Source organism: Crocodylus porosus, unplaced genomic scaffold (assembly GCF_001723895.1).
Source record: "Crocodylus porosus isolate Cpor-Errol unplaced genomic scaffold, CroPor_comp1, whole genome shotgun sequence".
NCBI lineage: Eukaryota > Metazoa > Chordata > Crocodylia > Crocodylidae > Crocodylus > Crocodylus porosus.
In genome coordinates, this window is record NW_017728949.1 from 68,117,460 (window position 1) to 68,133,807 (window position 16,348).

General features: G+C 40.0%; 1 protein-coding gene across 12 annotated transcripts in view; it reads left to right on the forward strand.

The window, feature by feature from the left end:
* The window catches only part of R3HDM1 (R3H domain containing 1), a 169,974-nt gene that overhangs the window by 67,545 nt on the left and 86,081 nt on the right, over window positions 1-16,348 (forward strand). For 8 of the 12 annotated variants that reach the window (XM_019554019.1, XM_019554023.1, XM_019554026.1 and 5 more), the window contains 3 exons: window positions 6,239-6,280; window positions 6,742-6,831; window positions 15,607-15,721. The exons of 1 other annotated variant lie outside the window; for it this stretch is intronic. In XM_019554019.1, coding sequence (XP_019409564.1) covers window positions 6,239-6,280; window positions 6,742-6,831; window positions 15,607-15,721 — 247 coding nt within the window. The remainder of the gene's footprint in view (window positions 1-6,238; window positions 6,281-6,741; window positions 6,832-15,606; window positions 15,722-16,348) is intronic. 3 more of the 12 variants (XM_019554027.1, XM_019554029.1, XM_019554024.1) reach the window with 2 other exon arrangements.

A 16,348-nucleotide genomic window follows, 5' to 3' on the forward strand; every position in this document is an offset into this window, starting at 1 on the left:
ATGCATTCTTAACAGTTTTGTTCTATGTGCCAAATTAAGAGCCCACTTTTTTTGGCTAGCGCTGTACAGCATTGTGCACTGTTACTTTGTATATTCTATTTTGTACACCGCCTTTGTCCAACCTGACTTAATGATACAGCGATGACTGCTATAAAAATGTTTGTACATTACATTCACATAATGTTTTTGCGTGCAGGCATGACCCTTACACTCCTGACTGTCTTAGTCTTGGTGTCTTATAGTTAGGCTAGAATTCACATTTATGCGTAGTCATGCATAACAGTCCCATCTATTACTATTTGCTCTTATCCCTTGATTCACGTGCTTGTTAACATGGCATCTGAGTTATCTACCTTCCCTATCCCCATTCTTAAAAGTTAGTCTGTCTTAGAATTACTCTGTTCATTTTTATTGCCTTTCTAGCAATCTAGGGTATTTAGTTAAATTCTGTGTGAGCAGAGAGAAGCAGACTAGATGAGCAGCTGTTCAGTAACTCATATTTATACCTTGTGTTTGGATTCCAAAGCCTTGCTGTATGCACCTGAAACATAATGGAAATGTTAGCTCCCATGCAGAACATACTTTTGTAGTACTGCTACGATGAAAGAGGAAAGGAAAGCATGCTTTACTTAAAACTATGCCAAAAGGGAGCTTGAACAAGATACTCAAGAAGCTGTCTCCCCTCCCATTTTTCCTTCTTTTTTCTCGGTTTATTGTAATTCATTGCTGTTGCTAGCTTAATTGAATACGGAACGTAATCAGTTGTGAGGGTAGCATTTCCAGAGTGGACTATTCAGTTCTTTGTTGTGATCAGTGTCTTTGAAAATGCAGGTTGACCAACTACTAACTTCATGGGATATGGTTTTATTTTGCCAGAACTTGTTTATAGTTTTCATAAGTGTTGTCCTGCCTGAGAGGGTTAAATTTGGAATACATATGGGTAACTGGGAAAGAATTTATCTGAGAGAATCCTCAACAAATGAAGCGTGAATAAAAATAGAAAGATCTATTTTAAAATGTATAACTTCAAAAGCTTATTGACCAAATGGTTGGAAAACATTTCTAGTTTGCCTAAGCGTAAGAGTTTTTAAACGCTTCTTGTTGTGTATGTGGCTATATATGGCCATGTCATCAATACATATGTTGCCTAGGTAGTCTTAAAGTTCTGTAGCTTTTGTAAAATGTCGTTTTATCCTCCTGTTCAAAAGCTATTTTTGAACTTTGTACATCAGCAATTTACTCATGAATCTCAAGAAGGATTGCTGTGACAACCAGAATAACAATGCTCTGTAGAAGGTCACCATTCACTCCTATATTTCTCCCCCTTCTTTCATCAAACGCTACACTAATTATGGCACTAGTCCTTCTGCAAACTTGAAACAAGTTGAATTTGTTTGAGGAGAAATTAAATACTGATAAATGGATGTTATCTAAGCCCGTCTTGTCTACATTTTTCACTGTCCAAGAGATGCTACAGAAATATGTAAGGTGGACATGAAAGGTTTCATGCCTGCTCAGTTTTCAATGAGATATCCAGCTTGCTACATTACAGCTTTCTGAAGATTTATGCTGAAGGTGGGGCATACACAAATAAAACTCCAGTGGGTTCTCAGCATTTTCAGAGTTATGGCACCCCTCCACCATGTTTTTTGAAAGACCTGTGGTGCGTAGAGCATAAGTACTTGCTAAGGTTCACATTGGAAGACTGCAGTAGAACAGGGTTTTGAATCCCAGGTCTTTCAAATACTGAACTAGTGCCCTAACCATATGACCACCATTCCTCTCGTGATCGTTGGTGCTATAGGTAGGGCACTGATCTAGTATTTGAAAGACCTGGGGATTCCAGACCCTGTTCTACTGCAGTCTTCCAGCATGAACCTGAGAAACTACTTAGGTTCTCTGCACCACTGTTCTCACCTGCAACATAATGATAAATAGCATTCCCTACCTTTCGGGGGAGTTGTGAAAATAAATATTTTAAAGAGTGTGAGACCCTCCATCACCATAGCATGTATGTGTCTCTAGATAGTTCATGGTCCTAGATTGCTCTGGAATAGCTTTTTAGACTGTTGTTCAACAGGATATTGAGCCACCTTTCTAGGGCTGGGAGTTTAACTGGAATGTAGCATAATAGACTGACCTTGTCAAGATCAGGCTAGATTTTCAATACCGAGTACAAAATTATAGTCAGCATGCAAAATGGAAAATAGGATATAAAATAGAGGTCATAATTTGATACAGATATATCCCACCCTGTGACAGGAGGTATTTGAAAAATGAGTCCCACGTTGGGGAAGGTCTTTACCTTGAATGCACCAGACAACTTACAGGAGCATGTCAGAAAAAAATCCTTGTACATGTGTTAGATTAATAGAGAATTAAAGTTGTCCATCATATTTTAAACATTAAAACTATAGTGGTTTAAAGCATCCTTATAAAGAATATAGTTTAAATGCTATATCCATTAGCAAAAAATCTTCATAAGCATCTGGTATAATAAAGAATCCATTTGAATCTGAGGTTCTGACTTCACTTTGTTTGCCATGAACAATACGTGTAGTGACAATGACATTTCAATTTCAGCTGCAGTAGGTTTATAGAAACAAACAGGCAAGGAGGAGCTGTGTGTCTGTACACAGGCCTCCCCTCTTCTAATCATAGCGTGTTTCAGCAGCAATATGTTTTTATCTCTCTCTTTTTTTGTAACTACTTAAAAAAATATTTGAGGTGTTGGTTATTACCTCCCTTTCTGTCTTACTGGCCACTGATAATTAATGTGTAAATTAAAGGAGTGATTAATAATGCAACATTAGAAATATATCAACTATATACCACCCCTCTTTTTAACTATGACTACACTGGTGAGCTGTTTGTTGTTTTGTTGGGGGGTTTTTTCCTTCTGCTGCTTATGTACCTGTTGCTGTCAATCTGTAAGGGATCAAAAATTGCTCCATCAGATTTCTGCCTACATTTCTGAGGGAAGGCACAGTGACTTCTGTGATGACTTAAGATTGTACTGCTTAATTCAGACTCATGTTAAATGCTTGAGTAACTGACTGAGTGGACTACATGGGGAATCTTCACCTTGTTTTGAAATGTGTGTTTTGGGCACATTTATTGTAATGAAGAATTCTTTCCAAATGCCTTGGTAATGCAACTCCACCATGTTTCTGCTTCCATAAACATGCAGAAAGTTCAAGTGTCTCTGCTTTTATTCATGGTTCTCTTAAGCAGCCCATGAAAACCGACAGAAGTTCTCATAACCTGTTTGATTGCTGGAGTCCAAAGCTCTTGGGTAGTGAAGTTGACAAGAATCATCTCAATCATGCAGTTGGTTTGATAAAAGGTATCACCCACAAAAATCCTTGCCCCTCATTTATTTCTGGAGCATCACAGCTACATCTCTCCAATACTACTAGGTATTAAGTTAGCTCCATTTTACACTGTGTGGTATAGTCTGAGCACCACCCTAAGCAGGCACCAGAGAATTAGCTGCAAAGGAGGACCATAAAAGAGAGGGCTGGGAAGGGAATAGGTAAGTGGTGGATGCTTCTGCACAGCATTGGCTCAGGAGGAAGGCAGAATGTACCTGCTCTCTGGCTGGTAGAAGTGAGGTTGGGAGGTGAAAAGATTTCTCTGACTCCTGTTGGATGTGGACTCCAAAAAAAGAGTTCTGGGGTAGTGCTGAATAACCAGCACTGCTAATGGAATAATAGCTACACCCTCAAATGCTCAGAAATGATTGGTAAAAAGCCTGACACTTTCCATAGTCCTGCTGTTGAGTTAGGAGCACCACTTTTGTTTAGCCTTTGGTTACAGAGCACCTCACCAAAGGCTACAGTTCTCATTTGAGGGGAACACCTCATCTTAGTTTAGCCATCTTATTTAGAGAGTTAGTATCCGTCTTAAACTTCTTAAGATGCATGGAGGATGCTCTAGGTAAGAATAAGTGCACTGAAATGAATGGAAAGAATGCATGCAGGTGGATAGAGACATGAGAGTTTTGAAGGTGGAAAAGCTGAACAATGTGGAGAAGAATATGTAAAGGTGAACTATAAGATATAAGAACAGAGAAGGTAAAAGGAGGAAGAAGAATTAAAAATACAATAGAAAAAGCTCAGCCCATGGCATATAAAGTACCTGAGTAATTTGCAAGTTACAGTTGACTTTTTCAACAGGACTTCTGTATCTTGAAATTCCTTTATGGTCTTCCATTGCAGTGATTTCCCGAACTCTGATTCCTCTTTTGCAATCCAAAACATGTGGCAGGCATCTGCTAAAAATGAACTATTGCATGGTGCTGGCTTTTCTCATTATTTTTGATTGACATGAAGAATACTCTGGTTGACTGACTTCTTTCAAAAGGAAGAAAAATCTGAATCATAAATCGTCAGCAATCCCTCAATTTGAGGTTTATCTCTACTACAGCTCATTGGTGGATTTTGAAGTGGCTTAAGAGTCCAATCCTTGAGTCACAAATCCAGCTATAGAAGTTGCAGGCCTTTCCACAGGGGTGAGTGGGCTGTAAGCCAGGATTTTTCTCCTTTTTCTTCCTCCACTCTCTCCTTTCCATTTTGATGCTTTGCCTCAAAATGGACTGCCACTTGTTTGAGGTTGTGGCACCATTGGAGTTGGTTGGCAGCCAGCTCCTCCTGGTTTTTGATGTTGGCATCCATTTTCTTGAGATATGCCTTCAGTATGTCCTTGTAGCATTTCCTGTGGCCACCGTGAGAGCTCAGGCCATTACAAAGTTGGGAATAGAGTGCTTGTTTTGGGAGTTACGAGTCAGACATTGCACGTAACATCTGGTCCAGCGACGCTGGTGCCTCTCCACGGACCGAGTGAAGAGGTCTGTGTCCCCCAATGATCCTCAGTGCTATGTTACTCATACTCCTGTTGGAGACGCCCAAGGCAAACAGGCCTGAGGGAAGGTTCCAGACAAACCATGGTTCAGCCCCAAGTCCTCAACAGTGGATCAGGAAGAAGATGAGATCAGGATCTCAGTGGCTGTAAAGATAGAAGAAGGTTGCAGCAAAATGGAGGCCTCCTGTTATCCCCGGGTTTCTCCTTTGCCACTGGGCCCAGACCTCCACCGTGTCAAGATAGCGTTTCCACGCACCAGTTTCCTCATATTAAAAAGTCATGCTCAGATTTCTACCACAGGAAACAAAAATCTTAATATAACATTAAAGATTAGCTATGTAATATTTTCTCAATGGTACTTTTTACAAACACAGTTGGGGGTGTGGGCACAAGTGGCGGGCTTAAACAACCCATCTTGAGTCCAAAATGGATCAGCACGTCAACACTTCCAACCTGCCTGCTTTTACCACAGCTATTGCTCACAGTCTTAGTGCAGGAAGTCCATATTTTCCAGAACATCTCCATACCTTCCTGACTTGACAGGCTATATCTGGCTCTGGGCTAGAAGTTGCTGACTCTTGCATTAGAAGGTTGGACTGATTTTTAACTATTTAGTTTAGAAAGTGACATAGTTAAACTAGTACAAAAACTAAGTGTAGACTAACTGTAGTTAAGTGTCTTCAACATGGTAGAAAACAATGGTAAAGCTCCTGTATCGCAAGGAAGAATAATTAAGTTAATCCAGGTGTAATAAAAGCCAGAGATGCATGGCAGGTTACTACTATTTTTTTTTTTTTTTTTAATTAAAAAAATGGGAAATGGGCAGTTGATATGACATGTTCCACCTAACTCTCTTCAGGTGTCAGGCTTTGTGATTCTTGCAGAGGACGGGATTGGTAGAGATGTTTCTGTTCTGGTTAGTAGTCATAGCCACTCCATTTATCAAAGCACCGCTTCTTAAATAATCAGTTCTACAGGTAGAACTGTCTTAGGAAATGGGAGCAAGAAAGATAAAGCCTGGTTTCATGTTATGTTGTCACAGAAATCATATAATGAGAACTGCAGGCATAGGAATGCCCTGAGACAGTTAACTGTCAAGATTTATTGGGCAAAACAATTGCATAGAAGTGGTAATGGGTTTTTCCCCCGTGTCTATATATTGTAACATGATAAATGAAGAAGAAAAAAATAAGATCTCTCTCACTGAAAATGGGACAGTTTATAGTCCTTAGGCCAAAGATACTTAAATGTATTAAATGTAAATGATGATAACTGTGCAACTGCTTTCTCTCTGCCATGCAGACTTTTGTAATAAAAAATGGCTCTTACAGTCTGAAGTTTAATATGAACCTTTTTTGTTGTGCTTACCGTTCAGCGGCCAGTGCAGTCTTTTGGACAGACAGGAAAAAGGTCAAAGGTACAGTAGATGTGTGTGCTGGCATGCTAAGGAAGCCTTGCAATTTTGTGAATAGTGCCTTGAATTTACTTTTATCCTTTATTTTTGGCAATAAAGTTCTGGGTTTTTTTGGATTTTTGTCTTGCCTAGTTGTCTGCTTTTGTGATTTGCCTTTATATTTTTGGTGGCTGCTTATTGCTGTAGAGAGGGAAAGCTTTCAGTGCTTCTCATTTACTTTTTTATTAATTGGAATTGCTCTGTTGTGCTGGATGCTATGACTACTACAAACCTGTGACTGCTTATTTTCCCCCTTCAAAAAATAATTGATGATATTTTAAAATATTATACATAAACATTTCTGCCATTTCTATATCAACTTAGCAGTAAATTGAATGGAATAGACCCAGCTTGTGAGGTTCTGAAATATATATATTTGGGGGGGTGTTTTAACCGTAGTTTTTAATTGTAAATATTTTCTTTAGTCAAGTACAAAGTTAAAACTAGTTCGGAGCCTTGCTGTGTGTGAAGAATCTCCACCACCTCCCACAGCTGAAATAACACAGGACATCCAGGTAACAATTATGTGACTAAAGTTTGTGAAACCTAGCTAAAGTTTTTCTTCTTAAAGAATGTTTTAAAGCAAGACTTAATTGTACTCTAGTAGACTTCTATAAATATTCGAAGTAATTTACATTTTTCATACTCCTTTCACAGGGGGCAATCCTATGTATTTAGCAAAGAAATCTTTTTTCCCTCTTATAAATGTCAAATAAAAAGATCAGAATGTCCATTGGCTTAGGTAGTGATTAATCCATAAGTATGACTTAGAAAAACGATGTAGACTTGAAGACTTTTTTTTTTTTAATTTCCTATTGCCTTACCAAGGTTTTGAGGCAGCTTTAAACTTTCCAAGCACAAGTATTGTTGGTCTTAATTACTAATAATTGCATTCTTCTATGCCCAAAATGTCTATAGTTAGTCTATAGAAATTAAGGTTAATTGTTACTTTATTCAGGGCTTTTTTTTTTTTTTAAGAGAGGCTTACAAATGCTGTCTGGGTGAAATTATTATTTTTTTAACTTAGCTTTTTCTCTTTATTGTGTAATTTTTCCTGACTTCCTGTAGGTATGGGCATCCATACAGTTTGAGTCCTTTCAGAAGGGAAACAGTTCAAAACAGTAGCACTTGTTAGGTTCCAATTGCTACTGCGAACTAGTCAAGAACTATACAAATGTAGCAAAAACTGATCCAACTTTCACACTGCTTCAGCCAGGGTTCAAGTTGGAAAAGTTTTTTGGTGGATTTGCATCATTCTCAGCTCCGAATATATAGTGGCCCTGTGGAATTGCCAGACGTAGCAGTAGATCTGCTGTGTTTATGCCCATAGGAAGAGCATCTGCTATTTCTCATGGCTGGTCCACATTCTTTGCTGCCTCTTCTTCTGGCAGGTCTCCTCATTCTAGGAGGAACGCTAGGTCTCTGCTGCCTGTTCACCATTCTGTTATGGCCCATGCCTACACACCAGCTGGTTGCAGAATCAGTTTTATCCACGTCACTGTGTAGATACTCAATCCTGTTCCAGATGCCTGAGCTATATGCTCCCTCTGGGGTCCCAGGCCGAGTTTTGAAATTGTCACCTTGGTGCAGGATGCAGTGGTAACATGTAAACACCGTTCTTTGATTTCCCTTTGTTTGACTTTTATTTTCAGCCATCCTGTAGTGTAGATAATTGATAAACGAAGTTAAAAGGCATTAATAAAAAATTACTTGTGACAATATATAGAAGAGTTTTAATAGCTTGATTTTTCGTAACTACAGGCTGGCTAGCTTTATACTAGTCCTAAGCAAATTTTTGGAAAGGTTGCTAAGTGAAGCTAACAGTAAAAAAATTTAAAAATGGCAGCATCAGAATTAAAAGGTGCTAGACAACTTGGCTTTGGGGAAAATAGAGCCTGCCATGCAAACTTGATATATTTTCTTATGAGTTCACAAGTTTAGTTGATGAAGGTAGCTCTGACGCAATACATTTTCATAAGGCATTTGACTTTATACCATGTCATATTCTGATTTAGAAAAAAAACACTATACAAACACATTCAGTAGATTGAAACAAACTAAAGAACGTCATAAAATTGTCTGTGAACAACCACTATCTAATGAGGGTATTTCTGTTGGTGTTTCCCCTGAATTTGCGGCCTAAATATCTTAATCGTTGACTTGAATAAGTCCTAAAATCATGGGTAGTTCAAGTTTTCAGTTGACACAAGTTGGAAAAGTACTAAGTAACTGGGGGGAAATTGCAGTTTTGTAGAGCAATCTGATACTTATACATATATGAGGGGAATTAGCATGAGGAATTGTTTTGCAACCATCTGTGATATCAGTGGAACAGTAGCTGAAATAAGTTTTCTAGTTTTGGTATACATTTTTAGAATGGATTGTGTTAATTTTGAAAAGGTTCAAAAAAACTATTAAAATTAATTGAAAAATAAAAAAGAACCTTCTTTCTGCTTATAAGTACTTTATAATCTCAAAGCTGTAGCATTTATATTCTCAGGTTTAATAAACTTAATCTCTGTCTCTAACTATGTAAAGCAGGGATCTCAAACTCATCTGGCCCCACAAGCCAGAGGAGGGGCACAGGTCTGGTTTGCAGGCTGGATCAGACCCACAGACCAGCCTCTTGCACTGTAGCCAGTGCGCAGAGCCAGTCTGGCATGGGCAGCCCATGTAGCATGTTCCCCAGACCAGCCCTGCACACCGCACATGCCAAAACCAATCCAGGGCTTATATACAGAGCCAGCACAGGTCTTGCACTGCATAAGGTGCCATACTGGACTATTCTGTAGGCCTGATTTGGACTGGCTGTGTAACCAGCGTGCAGGGCCAGTTTGGCAGGGCACTGCATGCAGCGCACATCCTGGATTGGCCTGTGCCACATGCAGCTGGTCCAGCCCCATGCGCCACGTGTAGCTTGCCCCAGCCCTGGTCTAGGGCTCATGCTGAATGCAGTGTGTAGGACCCAGCATAGAACATTTGCAACACGTGATGCCTGTGTCCTGTCTGTGCACAGAGATGGTCTGTGGGCCAAAACCACAAAAACAGATTCCTCCCAGGTTAGCTGTGGCCATGACAAACTGTATAGTGTTTAAAAATATCCATGTTATCCTGAAGAATAGACATGAAAAGAAAGGTGCCTTCATGATACTAGAGCAATTTTAGAGGATACTGTTCCAAAAGTTTTCTTTATCAAAGCCTTTCCAAACGTCCTGTGAAGAGTAGAATCGGTGGTATGCCTGGTAGTCTAGGTTGTTACTTGATCTGCATATAGACTTTGTTTTTAAAGGTTAATTGTCTAAGAACAGCTACTCTGAGGGCAGCAATAGACTGTCCAAGGAGGTTAAAGTGTTCTGCCACAGGCCTATGCGTCTTCCTGGAGCTGATGTCAGATCAGTTCAGCTGCTTGCAAACATTAAAATAAAAAACAAAAACCCATGCTTTACCAGAAGAAGTGGCATGTTACTTCGACTTGGCTCTGCAGTGTCTGTATAGATCGGGGGCCTCACCAGGCCTTTTTGGCACTTTTAGCTAAAGCTGATTCAGCTAGCTATTAGCTAAAAGCCCCACTAAAGCGCCCGATTTATACAGACATTGCAGAGCCAGGTCCAGCTAAGGCACTGCCTCTTCTGGGCATGTGTTAGACTTGGTGTGAGAATGTGCCAAGTTTAAAGTAAAGTGCCTTTTTGATTTTGTTTTGTTTTTTTTAAGCATGTGTAAGCAGCCTTCATTCTTGCATGTAGGGGTCAGCCAGTCTGTCCAATGTAGACAATGGGCACTGTAAGCAGAGGATGGCATATATAATGATGGTAGAGGTGCTGCTGAATGAACCCTGGATGTTGTCATTCTTGTTGTTTGGTCCAGTGTTCAGTATTGATGAGGGGGCACAGATTGCGTGTCTGTTGCAAGGCCTAGTGCACCACCTGGTTTTCACCATGCTGACGTGTGGGGAGTTCATCAGCTGGTCCAAGTTGCTGGGTCCCATGGGAGCTGCTGAACAAGGCATGTTGAGGACTCAGGTTGCAGTAAGCCCTTCAGCTCACCACAGGCTGGCATGTTGCTTGCCTTTTCCTGCGTATCCCTTGGGCACTGTGGAGCGAGGCATGTTGAGGTGTAGTGTCCCAGTGAACAGTGGCCTGGTACTTGAAAGATCCTTGCCCCTCAGCTCCCAAGGGAGCTTTGAGAGAAAGCAGCCAACCAGCTGGACTTGTCTGTGCCTGGCGGGGCTGCTGGGCATGGGGAGACGGTTCAACTCCCCAGAAGTCTCTTGGCTCCTCTAGACAGGAATCTTGCTAACTCTCATTGGGTTGCAAAGTTAAAATAATGGCACAGTTGGGTTCGGTTCCTGATCCCAACAGTTGCACATCCTGCCACGTACATTTGGCATGACAGGATGCGCAATTGTTGGGCTTGGGGATCAGATCCCATTGCACCCTTATTTTAATGTCTGCCGCAGTCAAAAAGGTTTGAGCTTTCCTAAGCAACAACCTACTGTGTGAAAGCATAGAGGCCATCGCCTACAAAAGCTTATGCCTTTCTACATGAGGTAGTTCCTAAGGGGCCACCATGTCCTGCCTTCTGGGCGTTAGGAACTATATTTAGTACAACTTATCTTCCAAAATATTTATAGAGATATCTTATCTTATTTAGACAAATGATAACCATTAAAGAGCTGCTTTTTGTCCAGACTATATACCCTGAGATACTGTGCAAATGCTAGGAGATATAAATCCACATCAACTACATAGAGGAGGAAGGAGCCTTTCTTCTATTATTTATTTGCTTATGATCCATAAAAGTCTGTCTTTTCTCTAGATCAAGGCTGTCCAACCAGCAACATGTGAGCCATGTGCAGTCAGCAAGGGTTGGTTAATATGCAGCCCCCAAGCTCCTATCCAGCCACTGCTCCCCCTATTGCTTCTAGGTTCTCCCTTTCTTCCTCATGTTTTGCTACCTGCTCTGACCCCTGGGGGTGGTGCAGCACAGCCTGTGGTGCTGGGCAAGCCCACAGTGTAGTGCAGGAAAGGAGCTGTGCAGGGTAGGGTGCTGTGGAGTGCAGTGGGAGGTGTGCTTCAGCCACAGGGCAACCCCTGGCTCCCAGTAGTGCAGCCCCCACTAGTGCAGCTTGTGTCGCATGCATCCCCCACCACCTAGAAGTTGGACAGCCTTGTTCTAGAGCAGGGGCTGTCAGTACCCCCGGGGGTACTTGGGAAGGCCCTAGGGGGTACTCATAGGCAGGTGGGGACCGAGCACTGCCACCCACTACCCTGTGCTGCTGCCTCCCAGGAGCAGGGGGCAGGGGGAGAGGGGGAGGGCAGCAGCACCCCTCTTTGGGCCACACAGGCACTGTCTGGCTGGCTGGACACGAGTTGGGAGGGAAGCTTGCACACAGCAGCCACTGTCGCTGCCCACCACCCCATGCTGCCGCCTCTCCACGTCCGGCTATGTGCCATCTCCCCCTCACTCCCCCCATCTGCTCTGCATCCAGCCACTGGAGGTACACTTATTAAAAAAGGCTGAAGACCCCTGTTCTAGAGCAACAAACCAACCCAAAGAGAAAATGAGTGCAGGACAGAACTGTTTTGTTTGTTGGCCTCTTTGGTAATGCTAGAGATGGTTAATGAATGCAGAAACCAGGCCATGGATCTTTTTTTAAATCACATTCTGTAATACCTCAAACCTCCAAGTCCGTTTCCCAAGCTGGAGTAATTTATTTACAAGCAGTCTAATCAGAAATCTGGCTTCGGTGATAATTGCTTCCACTGCTATCCTACAATTGTTAGTATGTCTAAGAACAATAGTATTGGAAAGGTGTTGAAGCCCAAAGCCAAGTTAGCAGCAAGTGGTAGGTGCATTGCAAATTGGAATGACTTTTTAGACTCTTTTACTTACTGAGAGCTGTTAATAACGAATGTGAATAATATCTTGTTGACATTTTTATGTGAACAGACCAGAGAATTGAAAGTCCTGATGGCAAAGTTGGATCTGAGTTGCAGTGAGGATTCTATTAAGGCAGCATGCCTACCGTAGAATTGGCTGACCTAACAGTGTGTAAGGCTGAACCTAGGCAATGAAAGCTAAAACCAGATTTTTCTGCAACTTTCCAGGGAAGTGCAGTATTTCATTAGGTGCAACAGTTCTTACACCAAACAAAGCAGAAAGCATGGGAAGCTGTATATTTAGTAATAATGCATGATCTCAGAAAATTGATGTTGGTGGAAAAAATGTGTTTTTCCAAATGGGATGTTCCCTTTTGATCAGTCTGCATTGTTACAGGTTATATTTGGGAAAGAACTTAAAGTTTAATTATTTTCTTAGGTGTTTAACCTAAACAAATTTTGCATATTTTGCATGTTGAGAGAATTCAGACTAAGCAATTGCTAGATGAAACGTGATTAAGGTGAAAAAGCATGATTGGCATTGATGTTTTATGAATATTTTCCTGCTTCCTAAAACATACAAGTTTTGACTTGTAAAGAGGAGTGGCATCTTATTAGTGAACAAAAGTCATACAAACACAATCTCCTAGTAAGAAATTAGCTTGCTTTTATACACTTCCTTGAAAATGACTGTGTAGGTAACTAGAGAGCAGCCAAAGTCCAGCTTATTTGGTAGGGGGGAATGGATTGCATATGATATGTGCATTTGGGTTTATGATGAGCTGAGAAAAAACAAAAGTTTGTGTCAGGAACTAAAAGTCTTCCCTTTGACTGGAAAATAAATATGTAGAGAAATAATATGGTTGTGTTTAGTAGCATCTTTAGTACTAACTTAAAGATAGAGAGAGGAAAAAACCCAGCATATATAGTAGCTAAGTAGACCAATTCAATATTATTCTCCCCTGCTGTTTTGGATACAATCTAGAAAGTAAGCAACCTCATTAGAAATATAAATTTTAAAAAATCAGTGATTGTGCATAGAATTGTTATCTATTTATTGAAATGAAAGAATAGAAGTTACTTGCTAGTATGCAAGTGCTGCAATCCTCCAAACGCTTTTTTGGAACTTTGTGCTTACTGTTATCCTTGTTGGCTATCTCAGAAGATTAAATAGGCATAAAAGCAAAATTATCCATTTTACTCATTGTTATAAGTCAGTCTAATTTAAAAAGCAAAATTACCGTATTTATTCAATTCCAAGACAAGTTTTTTTCCCCCAGTTGGCATGGGCAAAAAGGCCTTCGTCTTATAATCAAATACAAGGAAACCTCATTAAATAGCAGTCTATCATTAAACTGCTGCCAGAAGCATCGTGTGCTCAACAATAAAAACCAGCTATGGAGTTGATTAAATGCAGCCAACACTGAGCATAACTATAAAACAAATGGCCCACATTGGGCAAGTATTGCAACCCATCTGAATAAGCCCTAAGATTTTGCTCTTTAATTGCAGTTTTCCTCACTGCTGAGACTTTTTCAAGTCATGGTGAGCTACTACATTGCATACCCAGAATCCCTCTGTTGGCCCCTCTTAGTCTGGTGCATGTGATTAATGTGGCCCCACCCATCACAAGCTAAAGCTGGACCAGGTTGCCCTGTGCCTCATCTGCACATAAGTTTTTGGAGAATCCCAGGACTTGTGACAAGAACACCCGGTTGCAGTCATGAGTGAGGACTAATGAGCACATGGATCTTTCGTAGCGGGTATCTGGAGCATATATACACACTGAGCAGTGCTGAGCTGTGGGGTCACTGGGGAGTGGAGAGCCATACTAATTGTGTGCGCCAGGGTGAGAGGGGTTGAAAGAGAGATTCTGGGTATACAATGTCATGGCTCTCCATGACTTCAAATGCTGTTGACTCTGGTGGCGCCCAGCCCAATGAACTACATGGTAAATCATGAGCCTTTTGGCTTTGGATTAATACTGTGCATAGTTCATGATCATGAAAGTAGTTTTCCTAGGATGAGGCCTGTCTCTTGCATTCCAGGCAGGCTGACCTTTGTGAGTTTCCCCAAATGTGGAAAACTTAGCTGCACAATTTTATGGTGATGGAGCTTACACCTAGATACCTGTAGTGAATTTGAGGAGTATCTAAAGCCCCAGACAGATGGGTCTGGGAAGGAGAATATTTGCCCAGTGGTACAGCCACACAGATTTAAACAATTGAGCTCTGCTCAGTGACATTTTAGAACTTGATTCAAAGTGAATTTGGAACTGATTTGGCCATTGAAAAGAAACTTGAAAAAAAAAAATTTATACTAGATGTAAAAAAATAGGTGCCAAAGTGCTGCTCAAAAGTGTGTTTATGAAATACCTGTGCTAAAACTTGCAGCAGTTTTTTTAAAAAGGTAACACGCATCAATTGTGGATGAATTAAGTTTGTAAGTACTGTATGCAAATTGCTACAGCCATGTTTAATTTCAAGGTTATTGTTTTCAAATTTGCTTCTCATTTCCATTTGCTCAGGGAGAGCAGGGTGTGACAATAAGGGGTGGGGGAAGGGGCTGCCAGGGAAAAAGGCGGGGAAGTAGAGAGCAAAGAACTACCTGATCCTCTAAATTTATTTTCCCCGCTGTAACAGTGAAAGGGGGACAAATTCCAGGCAGACTGCCAATAATTAGATTCTATACCTGGGAAATTATAACAAATTTTCCATATATGGAATATAATTATTTGGAGTGTCTTATAATCAGGGCCACTTTCTATTTAAGTAAATACAGTATTTGTCTTTGTGAAATTAAATCTAGTTTGTATCTATTTGTATTTAAACATTTGGATTTTGGGATGGATTATGTAGGATTATACTTTTCCAGGAAAATATATATTAATGTTTAAGGTAAGAATTCTAGGCTTGGATAACGGTTGTAAAATCTGCTGTTAATACATGAAAGTATGTACTGTAAAAGAACTGTAAGTTGGAGTTTCACTGTGATAGCTTATTTTAAGAGTTCAGACTCTAGTTCCTTAGTTGGGGAGATATGTGATCATTTGAAATAAAAAACCTAATTGGTGATTGAATGAGCAGTTCACTATTTAAAAATTAAGCCTGCACTATGTTTACTTAGGCATACAACATATATTCACACAATCTTGATTGATCTTTTTAAAATTTATTTTAAAATAGCAAACATGTTTTGAAGTGTATGTGGATTATAAAACATTAAAATGTATCATGTTCTATAGCCTAATTTTAATATTTTTTTAAACACTTGGATGCTGAAAGGATAAGAAGATAATTATTTATGGTTCCTTTTCTATTATACAACTAACATGTTACAAAGCAGTTTTAGGGTACAGCTATGGAGCAGTTGAAAATAGTTTACAGTATGACTGATTTTACTTTTCAACAGGAGAAAATTCAGATCCAGTTATTGCAGTCTTTTGAAAGAGAAGAGAAGCCCACAAAAGATGAAACGGAAAAGGAAAAATCCTGTGATAAATTATCCAGAAAAATGTTATCAAGAGGTTTGCTATCTATCAGTCTGTTTTATTTAATTGTATGTTTAGTTTATCTAGAAGTCCTTAATAACCTAGAGTGACTTTGGTGGTAAAGTAACTACTGTGACTGTTTCCATGGTGTTGAATGTCAAATTCATATTGACTTTTTACCCAAGACTAAAGGCTTAATTCTTCATAAGAACCACAGTCTGTGCTTGTGTACATGCTAATTTTGTGTGTATGCATACAATTTTTGATGCACTAACATAAGTGCACTTAAGTGATAGAAGTTATACATGTAAAATCCATTTTTGCAAATAATCTTGCTGTTAACAGGATTTAGTGTATCAATATTATTCATGCTGATGGAGATTATTTGCTGAAAATCAGGTCCCTTTTATCTCTTTTCCATGACTGCTCTTGAAAAGAGAGAGGAATTTATTTTATGTATTTTAGTGTCAGGACTGAAAAGCCCAAATGTGACTTGTCTGCAAGTGTTTTGGGTTTGTTTGTGTGCCCAGTATTACTATTTGTATTTGGTTAAAAAAATGTTTTAAGGTTATTGATTGCCAGAATCCCAGTATTAGCAAGGTAATATGCATGCACCACGCATAGAGAATAGGGCAATTCATTACCTAAATTATTTAATTTTAA